This window comes from Borostomias antarcticus, assembly GCF_949987555.1.
Source record: "Borostomias antarcticus genome assembly, chromosome: 2".
NCBI classification, from domain to species: domain Eukaryota; kingdom Metazoa; phylum Chordata; class Actinopteri; order Stomiiformes; family Stomiidae; genus Borostomias; species Borostomias antarcticus.
The window spans coordinates 15,343,368-15,359,769 of record NC_140235.1 but is presented as its reverse complement, the minus strand read 5'-3'; the positions used below and the strand labels follow the sequence as shown (position 1 = coordinate 15,359,769).

The 16,402-nt window shown below is 48.3% G+C and overlaps 2 protein-coding genes across 2 annotated transcripts in view; one reads left to right on the top strand and one right to left on the bottom strand.

Moving 5' to 3' along the window:
* Positions 1 to 1,624: 1,624 nt before the first annotated feature.
* gdap1 (ganglioside induced differentiation associated protein 1) lies at positions 1,625 to 8,547 on the bottom strand (the record flags this gene model as incomplete). Its single annotated transcript, XM_084453482.1, has 6 exons — positions 1,625 to 1,977; positions 2,492 to 2,606; positions 2,946 to 3,040; positions 3,867 to 4,040; positions 7,899 to 8,091; positions 8,383 to 8,547. The coding sequence occupies 6 exons, from the start codon at positions 8,545 to 8,547 to the stop codon at positions 1,625 to 1,627; spliced, it is 1,095 nt and encodes a 364-aa protein (XP_084309608.1).
* Positions 8,548 to 10,649: 2,102 nt separating this feature from the next.
* Positions 10,650 to 16,402, top strand: part of jph1a (junctophilin 1a) — a gene marked incomplete at both ends in the record, with an annotated part of 40,602 nt that continues 34,849 nt past the window's right edge. The window contains 2 exons of the mRNA XM_084460642.1: positions 10,650 to 11,028; positions 13,553 to 14,330. Coding sequence (XP_084316768.1) covers positions 10,650 to 11,028; positions 13,553 to 14,330 — 1,157 coding nt within the window. The remainder of the gene's footprint in view (positions 11,029 to 13,552; positions 14,331 to 16,402) is intronic.

Genomic DNA, 16,402 nt, shown 5'->3' with positions numbered 1-16,402 from the left:
AAAGGGTCACAGCACAGTCACACACAACTCTCCATCACTAACAGGATGACTCAGGTGACTCATGTTTGACCTCTCAGGCAACACAGTATTTATTAACATAAACTATAGGCCTATGCGGATGACTAAAAGTGCTTTTTGTGCAATCAGCAACACAGCAAGGATAACATTACACTGCATGTGGATAAATAAATGTATATATATATATATAGGCCTACACACAATCATAATCGAGTATGTCAGAGAGCCGTGTAATAAATAAATAAACAAACAAACAAACAAATAAATGAATACTGCTTCTGATACCCGTTGGAGCACTGGACACACTGGATACCTGTTAGGGCAATCAGTAATTGGTCATTTAGTCCATTATATGCCCCCCTCATCTTGTGAATGGCAAGTCGTGTCTGGATGTCAGCTTGGTTTGGCTACTTGTTTGTTTGCAACCTAGCTAGCTATTGTACTACTATTGGGTGGACAATAAAACACATTTATGTTGGGCAAAGCTGAGCAAAGGCAAAATAATTCTAGAGTAGGCTAGCGTGAGGAAATAGTTCAGTGTTTGTATCAGGGCAACCACACTAATTTTGGGCAAAGCTGCAGCTCCTTGCAGCTAATGAGCAAGCAACATAATTCTATAGACCATTTCAATAGATTCTTCAGTCACTAGGGCAACTGGTCTAAACAAACTTCCTGTTTTGAGTATGAACATTCCATGAAAAGGTAAGACCAACAATTCCATTGAAATGGTCTATAGTAGGCAGTTGGACGTTCGGGTCTGGGTTCAATTCGGAGCAGTATTTCTATAAAATAAGCCAAAGCGTAAATTAATTAAAATTGCTCTTTCACATTCTGTTTCACTCTGGACACCCTCCATAAAGAATCGACAAATTACTGGGCCGATAAGCAAACAGTTATACTGGGCAGGTTTAGGTGTGGTGACAGCAAGGAGTTAGAGCGTGATAGACAGTGACAGATGGTTCATCATGCAGCACTTTGAGATTGTCTCTCAATGAAAAGTGCTTTATAAATATAATGAATCATTTGTTATTATTGTTATTATTATTATTATTATTATTATTATTCAATCACCTGCCAAGTATTTTTGAGAGTGCCTGCCTTTATCCAGTTTCCAGTGGAGAATTCCCAGATGGTTGTGCGAAGCAAACTGGCGCATCAGGTTACCGTACCCTCCTACCCTCCACCCCCCTCCTCTCATCTCAACAACTCCACCCCCCATCCCCAAAACAACCCCTCCTTTAACCTCCACCCCCCCCAACAACCCCTCCTTTAACCTCCACCCCCCCCAACAACCCCTCCTTTAACCTCCACCCCCCCAACAACCCCTCCTTTAATCTCCACCCCCCCAACAACCCCTCCTTTAACCTCCACCCCCCCAACAACCCCTCCTTTAACCTCCACCCCCCCAACAACCCCTCCTTTAACCGCCACCCCCCCAACAACCCCTCCTTTAACCTCCAACCCCCCCAACAACCCCTCCTTTAACCTCCACCCCCCCAACAACCCCTCCTTTAAACTCCAACCCCCCCAACAACCCCTCCTTTAACCTCCACCCCCCCCAACAACCCCTCCTTTAACCTCCACCCCCCCTTTTCGCTCCAGTCTCTCAGCAGCTGACGATCATCCTCTTCTTCAGGTAGAGAAACGCCAGGTAGGTGGCTCCACCCAGAATGCCTATCAGCAGCGTGGAGCCAATGAAAGACGGCGCCCTCCTGCGAGCCACACGGAAGGCCACGGGCAGGACCGCCGAGATCAGGATGTTGTTGACGTGGCCCAGGACCCTCCGGAAAGCAGGCCGCTCCAGCACGCGCTCGTAGTATGTCTCCAGGTTGACGCGGCTGCCGTTGCCCCAGTAGCGGCGCGAGAGGCCCAGGAACTTGAGGCGATGCAGGGTGACGGCCAGGGAGACGTCCGCCATGCTGAAGAAGTCTCCACACAGCCAGGCCTGGCTGCCCTCCTCTATTCCAAGGCAGAGACAGAGCAGGACGCACGGTGTGACGAAATGACACCAAAAACGGGGCGCTAATACGGGCTGACACTGCAGTATATTTAAAATCCTAACTGATTTCGAAATTGGGTTGCATCAAGCACCCAATCCCATCAAGAACCTCAACATACAATACGTTCTCGCGAATCTCAAACATGCACACACAACAAGATTTGGAAATAACGGCTCATCTCACACTGCATACAAGATATCAGAATAATCTAAACATCATACATGTTTGCTATTGTCGGGGCGGCCCTGATGGCTCTGAGAACCGATCGGGAGGTTTAAGATTGTGATCTATAAAAATTCCACATTACAAGATCATCTGGGCTGAACATCTGTACCAACCAGCGTTCCAGACCATATTTCTCCTCCAATTGTCTGGAGGGCTGAATCGGGGATAAATCGGCCTCAAAATCCTGTAGTGTGAGCCCGGCATAACATGTTAGTACATCTCTCTCAAGTCCGGTTCTCCAGCGGTACCTGGCGTCTCCTCCACCCTCCTTTGCAGCTCCGTCTCCACCTGGTCCATCACGTTCTCCAGCTCATCCAGCAGCTTCTTCAGGTACTTCATGTTGTCATGGTCAAACAGCTTGGACTGGAGAAGGAGGCAGGCACATATTGTCTCTTAGTACACTCTACAGTAGGCACAATACACACACAAGCACACATACAGGCACACACACACACACACCAACTCTTTAGAGGAATGTAAAAAGCGCTCGTTAAGCATTTGGACAGAGAAGCAATAAGAACAGGCGCTTCTCGTTTGGTCAATGTCATTTGCATTGCCCTATTCAGAGGGATGTTGTCTTGGTTACAAGGCTCTACAGTTCCTGACAGGAAACGACAGGTTTGTCTGGCCAGTCATTCTCATGAATAATCAGAAGTTACCAGCGCACTCCACACCATCACTGATATGAACACTAACTCTTACTTTCAAGCGCCTCTGTTTTGCTATGTAAGCATCTTTCAGCTCAGGGTTCTCCTCTGCCAGTTTCTTCAGCTCAGACTCTGTGTTTCCAATCTGCGCTGTCACACACAAGTACAAAAGCAGGTCAGGTGTGTGTGTGTGTGATTATAAGTGTGTTTATGTGTTTGTCTGTGCTCACGCATGCATGTGCTTGTCAGAGCAAGCGCGCGGCGTGAGTGTGTTTTGGTGTGCGTGTGTGTGTGTGTCTCACAGCGTATGCGCGTGGTGGCGAAGGCCGGGATGTGGGAGTCCACAGTGATCTCGGGGTGGAGGTGTGTGTGTCTCACAGCGGATGCGCGTGGTGGCGTAGCCCGGGATGTGTGAGTCCACGGTGATCTCAGGGTGGAGGTGTGTGTGTGTGTGTGTGTCTCACAGCGTATGCGCGTGGTGGCGTAGGCCGGGATGTGTGAGTCCACGGTGATCTCGGGGTGGAGGTGTGTGTGTGTGTCTCACAGCGTATGCGCGTGTTGGCATAGGCCGGGATGTGTGAGTCCACGGTGATCTCAGGGTGGAGGTGTGTGTGTGTGTGTGTGTGTGTCTCACAGCGGATGCGCGTGGTGGCGTAGGCCGGGATGTGTGAGTCCACGGTGATCTCAGGGTGGAGGTGTGTGTGTGTGTGTGTGTGTCTCACAGCGGATGCGCGTGGTGGCGTAGGCCGGGATGTGTGAGTCCACGGTGATCTCGGGGTGGAGGTGTGTGTGTGTGTCTCACAGCGGATGCACGTGGTGGCGTAGGCCGGGATGTGTGAGTCCACGGTGATCTCAGGGTTGAGGTGTGTGTGTGTGTGTGTGTCTCACAGCGGATGCGCGTGGTGGAGTAGGCCGGGATGTGTGAGTCCACGGTGATCTCGGGGTGGAGGTGTGTGTGTTTGTGTGTGTGTCTCACAGCGGATGCGCGTGGTGGCGTAGGCCGGGATGTGTGAGTCCACGGTGATCTCAGGGTGGAGGATACAGCCGTGCGTGTACGCGTCCATCTGCAGGGAGTCCAGCAGCTCGCGGTAGTGCTGCACGCGGTGGTAGTACATGCTGCCCTCCTCCGGGATGAGCCTGGCCGCGCCTTCTGAGGACCATAGACCACAGGTCAGCCATGACCACACAGCAGGAATCAGCCTGGTAAAGTTAGTCATCAAACGAAATGTAACCTGTAACGTTTCGGCATTCCCAGTGTGGGATTCGAACCCAGGTCTCACACGTTTTTTTTAATGCTTTTTAGCTGCGCTGATGAAAAGCTAGCTACTCAAGTACTCACAAGGACTCTGTTTCACTCAGTTACATTAGGTTTTGTAAACCAAGACAAAAAGGACAAATTCAAACAGCACCAACCTAGAAAAGGGCCCTCGGAGAGCGCAGACCTCAGACCTCCGCGCATGTCGTCACAGTTGTTGAATGCTCTGAGCTTGCTCTGATTAACACAGCAGGAGGGTATGTTGATTGGACCAATCTTGTGGGTGGAAGATATGATATGTACGAGTATGGCTCAGCTGCCCAGAGCCTCCACATTACGAGGACCCATCAAAAACATGTCAAAAAGCACCCTACAAATACACTAGTAAAGCTATTTCACTCTCAATACACTGGTTAATCAAATTACTAGAAAACCAAAGAGAATGATAACATGTTGAGGACTTCTATAAGTGTGAAAAGTAACGTTGGTACCCGGTAAGCTACTGAGGTGGGTTTTCTCTATGTATCTATGTCTCTGTGCCTTGACCCCAAAGGTCTAAGGCTATTCTTGGTGTTATTGACCATCCGAGGGCTAAAGGATATTGGCAGGATAAGATGAGTAGCCTTGCCCAACATCTGGATTAATGCCACCAAGGCCTAGGCTCCTGATATGGTAGCGGATCCTGTGTGTCCAATAGAGAGTGGTCTTTTGCCCTTCCTAATTCTGACGTAAGGAATGTGAAACTTATCGCTTATAAGCTGTGTAACGGTAAAGTGATTCAGTTGTTGTGATTGTTTTGCACCTGCAACTCTGCATAAGCTATAATAAAACCTGGACCTTCGATTCTCTCGTCTGACAACTTCTTTATTGAGGACCTAATAAATACAGTAAGCAAATGTATCTTATGTTTATATTGATTAGTCATCACTACTCAGGAGGTGTGAACGTCCCTGCTGACTCTCCTCCGGATGAGCGTCAGACACAATGGCCCGATTAGCACTGAGATCATGGAGACTGTACTTTATACTGAGCAGTGTGGCAGGTCCACAGAAGAGAAAGGGCTTATTCATCATGGGGATCAGACGTGGAATTCAAAATTGATTGACAGAGACAGAGCCTGGATATGACCATGTTGGCAGGCCACCTGGTTCTAACAGGACCCATGTACAGTATCATACAAAATCAAGCCGCTCTGACTGTTGACGCGACATGGGACTTTACAGTGGGGGAACTGGCTTTCGGTGTTGCTTTTTGCCACACACACACACACACACACACAATTATTTCCTAGTAAAAGTCGATGCCTGTTCATACTTTGCAAGCAAACCTTAGAGGTTTGATATATTGTTTTGGATAGCTGCGGACATGGACAGCAAGTAACCTACTTGCTAAACGCTTTTCCCTATTTGAGAATGTTACGGCCTCCTCTGTTTCTGCTCTTGTCTGTCTTCCCCAGGTGTTGGTCATTGCGCTTGTTGTGTCCAGTCACTCAACTAATCATCAGCTCCACCTTTGTCCAATCATCCCCCTACTCTGTAGTCCAATCAGAGGAAGACCTGCCAACTATATATTCTGTGTTGTTCTATGTGCAAAGTAGAAGAGAGTTGCTCTGTTTGTTTGTATGCCTACTTTTGTTCTGTCTATTAAACTTGTTTGTTGTGGGGTTTTGTTGGTTGTTACTTTGTCCTCTGTTTTCCAGCAGTCATAGTGGAGAATGGCTAGGTAAGAAACACGTAGGTATACACCTCATCACTTTGTTGTACAGTGTACACTAAGGTTCACCCCTTGCATAGTCCTTCTCCTCTCCCTTTGTGGTTTTGGTTTATAATTCTTACCTTGCTTGTGCATTATTGTTTAGTTATTGTTGGTGATTATTTTCAAGTTGACTTTCTGTGAAAGAATAATTCCCCCATTTTGGGTTTTCTTATTAGTTGGTTGAGTTTGTGTTTGCGCCCACCATCCTTGGCCTACGGGCCGTTACACTAGCCCCTCTCCCTACCACTGGAGGGGGCGCATAACAGGGAAAAGATACCCTTTGAAATGAATGAAATCCAAGTTTATTCATCTTCCAGTGTGACACAGAGGCAGGGAGTGCACTGGGAGACACGCATGCATGCAGGAGTGGTCGCCTCGGTTCTCTCAATGTTAAAACAGTGAAAAAGAATTTGTGGGTCCACCCCATGACTCGTATCTGCTCCAAAATGTAATGGGTTCTTCCTTGAAGTTTAGTTAAATGCATTAGTGTAGTGTAGAGTAGGCTACTTGTGGATCTTGATAGGCCCTATATCTATATTATGTAGGCCCATATGATATATTTTAGCTATGGATATTCATGTTTATTTACAGAATGTAGATGTGTCCATTCTGACGACTATGGAATATAAGGTGCTGTTGTGCTGAGTCTAGTCTGAGTATAGCGACTGAGTTTAGTGCTTATTTATTTATTCACTGCCATTTGCAGTGTTTGTGTAGAGCTTTTATTTATTTTAGGACACCACGATGCCTTGTAGAATCATGAGTATAAATGTGAAACGTAATTGGAAATTATACAAATATCCTCATATTTATATTATGATTATTATTTCAAGCCTAGGATGTCTGTAGAATTGATGTGAATGCAGTCACCTCGGATTTCTCAAAAATTCAGCCCTTGTGAATGGGCGCACTCCAATCTGGCCTACCTACGACTGCATTTCTGCGTTAAATCCTGTTGTTAGATAAGAACAAATACCAGATTAGAAACCATTCAAGAATACCAGAATTGTCCCGGGAACTTCGTAAGTAGAGTTAAGAAGACATTTCTTCTTAACCTCTTCTTAACTGCGTTCAGGAATGAGGTCCATTGAGTACAGTGAACATGGTGATTACTGCCCAGACATGCCTGATGATTAGATCATTAGATGCAATTATATCAGCTCATCCTGTCAGGTTATGGGTGAGGGCTACAAAGACTGGATACAATCACCATACCACCTCCATCACTTTAATCACCATACCAACTCCATCACTTCAATCACCATACCACCTCCATTACTTTAATCACTATACCACCTCCATCACTTTAATCACAATACCACCTCCATCACTACAATCAACATACCACCTCCATCACTTCAATCACTATACCACCTCCATCACTTCAATCACCATACCATCTCCATCACTTCAATCACTATACCACCTCCATCACTTTAATCACAATACCACCTCCATCACTACAATCACCATACCATCTACATCACTTTAATCACCATACCACCTCTCTCACTTTAATCACCATACCACCTCTATCACTTTAATCACCATACTGTACCACCTCTATCACTTTAATCACCATACGCCTCTATCACTTTAATCACCATACCACCTCTATCACTTTAATCACCATACTGTACCACCTCTATCACTTTAATCACCATACTGTACCACCTCTATCACTTAAATCACCATACCACCTCCATCACTTTAATCACCATACCACCTCTATCACTTTAATCACCATACCACCTCCATCACTTTAATCACCATACCACCTCCATCACTTTAATCACCATACCACCTCCATCACTTCAATCACCATACCACCTCCATCACTTCAATCACCACACCACCTCTATCACTTTAATCACAATACCACCTCAGCATCTGATCCAGTCAGATTCAGATCATGTGTCTTTAGCTCAGTGTTAATCAATGTTTCCATCGTGAGGCATCGTGTTAAGGTCTGTTGGTGCGAGGAGCAGAGCATCTCACCGTCTCTGAAGTTCTGCTCCAGGTAGTCCATGATCTGGATGGGGTCACAGATGACGTTATCGTCGTGGACGAGGACGGGGACCTCCCCCGCCGGGTTGAGACGCATGAACCAGGGCTCGTTGTGTTCGCTAAGAGGCAGACTCACGTCGTACTCCTCGCAGCGCAGGCCCATCTCCGCTATGGCCAGACGCACCTAGAGTACAGCCAGAGTCGTGTAATGGGGCTGGAGTACAGTGCCGTAACCTATTGTTTATCAATGCGTCTTTGCGTCATGAGCTGGCGTAAACAAGCCACGTGTAAACAATAGCTAATTGCTGCCTAACTATAATGTCCGCATCGTTTAACATTTATTTTGTAAGAAAGATGCAAGAGAAGCACCGTTTATCCACTGTGAACATGAATGTATTTTCCCTAGCATCATTTACGCAGTTCGCCCTTGTGCTGTCCACTGCAGTGGTGCTGAAACGCGAAGACGGCCACTCACCTTTTGCGAACTGAAAGACTGTGTCCAGTGATATAGAGTCAGTTTCTGTTTAGCCTTTGCGCTTTCTGTCACTGCTCCACTCTGATCCTTTATCTCCTGGACTGCGTCCTTCGGGATGAGAATGTCCTTCTCATCCTTTGATTCTGAGCTGTTTTCTGCCGCCATTTTAACTGTCAGTGTATTTGGGGTGGATGGGAGGCAACCATCCAGCGATGTGGCGTCATCAGTACCACAACCCCCCGAGTTCGGGGGGCATGGCAGAGTCTAGATTAGACCTTTTTACAGCATGCTTCATGAGTAAAGGCAGGCGGCTTCAGACTTTTGGAGGCTCTAGGCAAACTTTTATGTGGAGGCCCCTTTCAAAATAAACCCTATACCGCCATCAAGCAATAGACTGAGAGAGACTGAGGCGGCATCATTCCATCGTCATGTAAAGTTAGGCCGTCACTTCAGGCTATCATCAGCAGCAATGACGCACTTGAGTATCACTTTCGGTTGGCCTCAGCCAATTAGATCAATCTATTGCTGGGGGAGTGGGGGCGGACTCCCGGAAATCTGAGTTTACTGTATCTAATGAGAACGTTAACACATTTTATAGTTAAAAACGAAAAAAGTTTAGCGAGGCATTTGCCTATTCTGCCTATAGGAGACACCGGCCCGAGTAGCCTACTGTCGCCGATGTCTGTCGGTCACCTATAGGGCTTGGGGAACGACCATCTTGTTTCTACACAGGTGTATCTATTGTCTGATTGGCTCTACTGCATAGAATCCTATGCAATCAGACGAATAGATACACCTGTGTAGAAACAAGATGGTCGTGTCTGGGACTACATTTTCCAAAGCCCTATCAAACTGCTGAAACTACACTAAAACACAGCCAACAGGGCTGTTGGACATCAGATCTATCTGAAAATGTCAAATCACAAATACCCGTTTTGTGAGTTAATTTATAGCCTAGTTAAGTTTAATCTTAAAATCTTAAATCTCCAAAGATGTATATGAGTAGGCTTATATAGGCCTAGGATAGTTGGACGCTTATTGAACAATTTAACTGATTGAACATACATTTTGTATACTTCGGCTGCCACGATGCAATTTCGAGCATAGGCAATTTCGGCTGTGTCTACCTACTATACCTACAGTATCTACCAACCTTGCCCTGAATGACCAGCAGAGGTCACCGTTATCCATTCCTTTTTTACTGTAAATCTCTGCAGATTCAAGATTGAAGATCAGTTTATTGCCATGCATATTGTTTACACATACTAGGAATGTGCTCAGCCTCTCATCTGTCTATTCAGCTCACGGTAGTCTTTGATGTCAAACATCATTTGACATTTTATTAGAGATTACCCTATACCTACTGAACTGAAACCTCAAATCTAAGACTTGGCCAGGTCTAACCGTGCTTACAAAGATGTAGGCCTATCTTTTTAAATTCAGGGACATCTGTTTATTATTATACAGACCTAGACTATATAAGAGCCCTAGGCCTACACATGCCACACATGAACATAGTGTTCTGTTATAGTCAACAATATTTTAGTAGGCTATAGTTTGATAAGATAGTGTGGCATCAATACAACTGCTATGATGAACAGACTGCATGTAGATATATATTCTCTCTCTCTCTCTCTCTCTCTCTCTCTCTCTCTCTCTCCCATTGACTCATAACACTAAAATAGACCTGCGAGGAACACACCTGTGCACGGCGAAAGGCGCGTTTTTTAAATGTCCTGTCGGTCAGAGGCGGGTAGCGAGCCGCAGAGCTCTGCCATTTGGAGTATGATTTATTGGCGAACAGCGGTACATTATTCAGAGGGCTCGAGCGCATACACGCTCTTAATTAGCCGAGGGAGGACGAGAGTGGGAGGTTCCACCGGCATGACGTTCCAATTGGCAGTGTCTTTCATCGGCTGCGACTCGACGCTTCTCTCTCTCCCTCTGAACGGTGGGTGAGGGGGGAGACAGAGAACACAGCGGCGGATACAGCGTGCGCCTCGGGTAAATGACGCTCACCATTCATACCCACACACTGACCATTATGCATGCTTTATTTATTACATATAGGCTATCAGTCTCTGGAATTATACGCGCCCCGTTCATCACATTCACCATCGTCACTGGTGTTGTTCCTCACTTCTGTTAACAGAGTCATCCTCTTGTGCTCATCCTTTCTTCTCATCTCCGGTCCTGGATCCCGCGGGGGGGAAATACGAGACAATTGAGTCTACGCCGCGTTCAGCTTTATTTCTAGCCTATTCTGAATGACGGGTGGAAGGTTCGACTTCGACGATGGAGGCACTTACTGCGGGGGCTGGGAAGATGGCAAAGCCCACGGACACGGCATCTGCACCGGACCCAAGGGCCAGGGCGAGTACGCCGGGTCCTGGTCCCACGGCTTCGAGATAGTGGGGGTCTACACCTGGCCAAGCGGGAATACCTACCAGGGTTACTGGTCCCAGGGGAAGCGACACGGGCTCGGCGTGGAAACTAAAGGGAAGTGGCTCTACAGAGGCGAGTGGAGTCATGGTTTTAAGGGTCGCTACGGTGTCCGCCAGAGCCACAATACACCTGCCAGATACGACGGGACCTGGAGCAACGGCTTGCAGGACGGATACGGGATCGAGACCTATGGCGATGGTGGTAAGATACAGTTAGCAGAGGTTTGCAATGACTGACGACATGATCCGATCGCGTGTGTCGCTTTAAACCGATGTCCAGTAGATGTGCCATTAGTGCGTGCGACTGCGAGGATGTTAGTCCAGACAGAATGGGGCGATAATGGAGATGCTTTAATCCATTAATCTAAAGCGAACCTTAACAGGAAGGCCTTTAGGCTATTGGGGTTTAAGTTGAGTTGGCTGTTCCATGCGCCATACACTACTGTTATTTATAGGCAATCTCTAAATAGATCTTATAGCCTAATCATGTAGCCTAAACATGATCAATGGTTTTAAGAGATGACGACTAGGCTATTGTTTACACGCCAGATTAGTTATCTGGTTTGTTACGTGACCAGCCACTTGCATTTCAACCATTGATTTTTACTCACGTGACAGTGTATTCAGGCCGAGGGCAAACCCTCTCCCGTCACAGGCGCGCGACACCACACATCGGCAATGATGAGGAGTTTGAAATTGTCAAATAAGGGCGAAGTAAGTGCGCACATAGATCCAGTATAGCCGGTCTATCACCTGTCCTGTTTCATTTCCTAAGCCTACCAACATAAAAGTCACACTGATGTGTATCCCTGCTGTCAGTAAACGGGGTTGATTGTTTCGAGGTTAGTCCAGGTGCGTTGAGAAGACACAAGCCTGTTGACGTGCTCAATGGGAGTGTTGAAAGAGCAGATCAGGTTGAGACCTCTGGGTGATGTGTGATCTGTCTGATTAGTGGAGGATTCATAGACCTAGTCTGTCACAGGGAGATAACACAGCTCCAGCATCAGTGCATCTCCTAATACCCATTTAAGTCATACCCTGGGAGGGAGAGAGAGAGAGAGAGAGAGAGAGAGGAGGCGGGGGGTTGAGATTATAGGACTATTGTCGTAGTAGTAGTAGTAGTAGGCACCATATGGACAATGTAAATAGGTCAGTCTTAGTCTCGTGATGCCAAATCAAAACAAAACATTCACTGCTCTGCATTTGGAAGGACTACTCTAAAGACGATTGGTTCTGCAAAGGCTTTTTTCAATCTCTCAAATTGTTTCGACCCACTTTTAGCAATGAAACCAGGACGAATGTCTTCAGTCTCTAGTTGACCAAAGCGTTTAGAGACTCATGAGTCTAGGCCAGTCTTTATATTCTATTTGAACAGGGGGCAATGATCACATAATAACAGAAGATCATATTTTGGAATGGAATACATGAACCTCAAATGCCCAACAAAGATCTCATATATAGTCCATATTGCCATGATGGATAGGGTGAGGGAGGTCAGTCTTATCTGAACACAGCGACATAACATGTCCTCGTGGCTCTACACAGCTGGTTCAGTGGTCCACAGTTCAAAACCAACCCATAGAAGATCTATACCTCAACAATCCACTGGCACCCAACCGCAGAGGGATTGGTGGGACATTGTGCTCTGTGATTCGTGCACTCGCCCCCCCCTCCCCCGTAGTTAAGAGACAAATGGCTGGTGGATGTCTTCTGTCAGGAAGGAGACTGAAATAGGCCATTCTCCCAGTGACTCATGAGCATTAGCATTTAGAATTCCCCACCTTAATCTCATCTAGGTGATTGCGTTAGTTATGCTCACGGTGACATTGCTGAGGCAACAACGAGATGGCATCCCATAATAGCTTCCCCCCTGCTGGGGAATCCAAGGTTCTTGGCGCTATTATGATCCTGGTACATTCGGAGAGCTTGTCGCCAGGCTAAGACCATGTTCTGGCTGCTTATCTAGTGAGCAGAGGGTGGGCTGTTTATGGCCTGGTCCTACAGGCGAGCCCTGACCAGGCTCAAAGCCCTGGAGGGAATGGAAAGGTGGATGCTCATTTGAGCTGTGTACCGGCAATTCTCTTCTACAATCAGGGGATCTGCTACAGTTAGGAATGTCAAGTGAAAATGTTTCATTAGATGAAGTGAAGGAGGTGAGTTTAGTTCAGGCAGACTGGGGCGCGTTGCCTGGGACTGGGTTTCCTGGCTTGGCCGCTGCTATCCAAAAGACACCAGGTGGGTCTCCATACCATCTAATAAAGAATCTCAATAAAGCACTGACCTCCGTCGGAGCCCAGATTAAGACCCAAAGGGCACATGCCTACCAGCCTATTGGTGGGTTACTGCTCCTATGGAGTAGGGTGATCAGTGGGTGCCCCAGTGTACGGTAGCAGGTAGGCTATGGCCCGGTCTGAATTGTCTGAAGCAGTGGTGTTGCACAGTTTTTGTTTTTAGATTTGCCACATTGACAAATACAAACAAGTGGATTGTTTTTTGTTTTTTTTTGTAATATTAAGGTCCTGTAGAAGATTTGTCTAATAGTAGCCTATTTTGAAAAGTTCACACAACGGAACAGAGGATTCAAACAGAGCCCATATGTCGTATCGTCCATATGTGACTATAAAGACAGATATCGGGGGTATTGATGATGCTGATTCCTTTGGTGTTTTAGAGCAGCGGACTCACTCCTACACCTCTCTGCCCCCCCCCTCCCCCCTCCCCCCCAGGGACGTTCCAGGGCCAGTGGATGGGCGGGATGCGGCACGGCTACGGCGTCCGCCAGAGCGTGCCGTACGGCATGGCTGCTGTAATCCGCTCGCCGCTGCGCACCTCCTTCGCCTCCCTGCGTTCGGAGCAGAGCAACGGCACCGTGCCCCAGGACCTCTCCGGTGGCGGCGACATGCCCAGCGGCGGCCGCGGCGGCTTCGTCCTCAACTTCCACTCGGACAGTGAGGTGGCGGCGGCGGCGGCGGGGAAGAAGAAGGGCCTATTCAGGCGTGGCTCGCTCTTCGGCAGCCTGCGGCAGCTGCGCAAGTCCGACTCGCGCACGTCCATCTCCAGCAAGCGCAGCTCGGCGCGCAGCGACGCCGCCATGAGCCGTATCAGCTCCAGCGACGCCAACTCCACCGTGTCGCTGGGTGACGGCGAGACGCCGGATGATGATCTGCCACTGGAGGACCACGTGGACGCCACCACCACTGAAACCTACATGGGCGAGTGGAAGAACGACAAGCGCAACGGCTTCGGCGTCAGCGAGCGCTCCAACGGGATGAAGTACGAGGGCGAGTGGCTGAACAACAAGCGCCACGGCTACGGCTGCACGGTGTTCCCAGAGGGCACCAGGGAGGAAGGGAAGTACAAAAACAACGTGCTGGTGCGCGGAATAAGGAAGCAGCTGATTCCCCTTAAGAACCCCAAAACCAAAGAGAAGGTGGACCGGGCCGTGGAGGGGGCCCAGCGGGCTGCGGCCATCGCCAGGACTAAAGTGGAAATAGCAGCTTCCAGGTAGGGGTGCATGTGTGTGTGCGTGCGTGCGTGTGTGTGTGTGTGTGCGTGCGATAGTTTTTGGGTTGAGCCTGTGTGTGTGTGTGTGTGTGTGTGTGTGCGTGTGCGTGTGCGTGTGCGTGTGCGTGCGTGTGCGTGCTGTCCATCTGCCGACAACACACCCACCACCAGCGCGCTGCAGCGTCCAGATGGGTAGCATCCTATTGGAGGCGGCTGCCAACATTCCCAGGGAACTATTATTAATACCACTTTATGTGGACTATAATGTCCGGGTCTGATGGAACGCAGAGCCCCTTCTTAAAGCCGAGTCCCATGACAGAGGCCCTAATTGTGCTGCTCCCTGAATGCTTCTGTGTGGCACTTTATAGCTGCTCGTTCTGCCGGGGGTTGAGTGCGATATTCTCTGCCCATATCTTAGATGCCCAGAGAGCGCGGGGGTGGGTGGGGGTGGGAGGGGGGGGTTCACGTGCCTTGTGTGTTATACAGTCGTAACTGCTCACACGCCAAGTGCATCTGCCGTTCCCTGGTAGCGATACCTGTTCCCCGTGCCAAACGTCGCGCTGGTGTGGCATCTGCTCTTTAACAGGTGGGCTGGACGTGACCTTTTCGGCGACCGGTCCACTCCGCTGGCACCAGAGAGGGACGCACGGGGGTACGCGGGGTCACCGGAGAGGATTGTTAGAAATAAAACACTGGAAACACAAATACGATCCTCACACCCGCTCTCTCTCGCTCTCTATCTCTCTCTCGCTCTCTATCTCTCTATCTCTCTCGATCTTCGTCTGTTGTATCTCTCTCTTGATCTGTATATCCTTGTCTCTCTTTCTCTCTCTCTTGATCTGTATATCCTTGTCTCTCTTTCTCTCTTTCTCTCACACGCACGCACACACATACAGATATGAGGGGTATCTTGTAGAGGGGTCTACCATTAGACAGACATTGAACAGGATTATCCAGGGTTGACCTATCAGCGGTCACAGTCCGTCTCTTTAATATAGTAATCGCTGACGCCATGCACCCCCCAGCCTAATACTCACTCACTCAATAGACCGGCCTTAAGTTTGTTTTCTGGCCCTTAGACAGTTGTCAGTGCCTTCAATTTCATATTTCAGCAATGGGAGAAAAAGATTGTTTAATTATGTTTATGCAAACATCGTAGCACACAGTACAATACATAGAGTACTGGGGAAGTGACTGTGACAGTATTAGGCATGTGTGTGTTTGAGAGATGTGTGTGTGTGTGTGTGAGAGAGAGAGAGAGAGAGAGAGAGAGAGGCAGGGGGGGTTGCTGAGCTTATAAAAAGAGCGAGAGGAAATGCATCTGAAAGAGACTGTTGTCGTCTACAGTGAGCTCTCTCCCCACTGAGCTCTCTCCCCAGTGAGCTCTCTCTCCCAGTGAGCTCTCTCTCCCAGTGAGCTCTTTCTCTCCCAGTGAGCTCTCTCTCTCCCAGTGAACTCTCTCTCTCCCAGTGAGCTCTCTCTCCCCAGTGAGCTCTCTCTCCAGTGAACTCTCTCTCCCCAGTGAGCTCTCTCTCCCCAGTGAGCTCTCTCTCCAGTGAGCTCTCTCTCCCCAGTGAGCTCTCTCCCCAGCAGAACAACAAAGCGATGGCATGGACAGTAACTGCTACGTTCAGGTCGCCGTAGTAACTCCCATAGTACTCCCTGATGGAAGGATTGCCTTGTTATTGGCTCGTCTGTGATATCCGATTTGCTCCTCCATCTCACCAATACCCGTATATCCTTCTATGTGAACACAGAGCCAGATGTTATACGCAGTCCAGTTGCCAGGTTGGTGGTGGTGGTGCATTGATGGTTGTGTAAGTGGCATTGTGCAGTGTGTGGTAGTGATGCGGCGGTATCGATCTCACACAAGTCACGTGATCTGGCTGCAATGACCCGGAATGGACCTGCCGGGTCCCAGGGGGGGGGCTGAGAAGAGGAGAGGATTGGATTGGATTGGATTGGATTGGATTGGATTGGAGAGGAGAGGATTGGAGAGGAGAGGAAAAAAGCCGGCGCAAGTGTCAGGAGAAAGAAGGGAGGAGTGATGAGGGAGGAGAGAGAGATGAGGA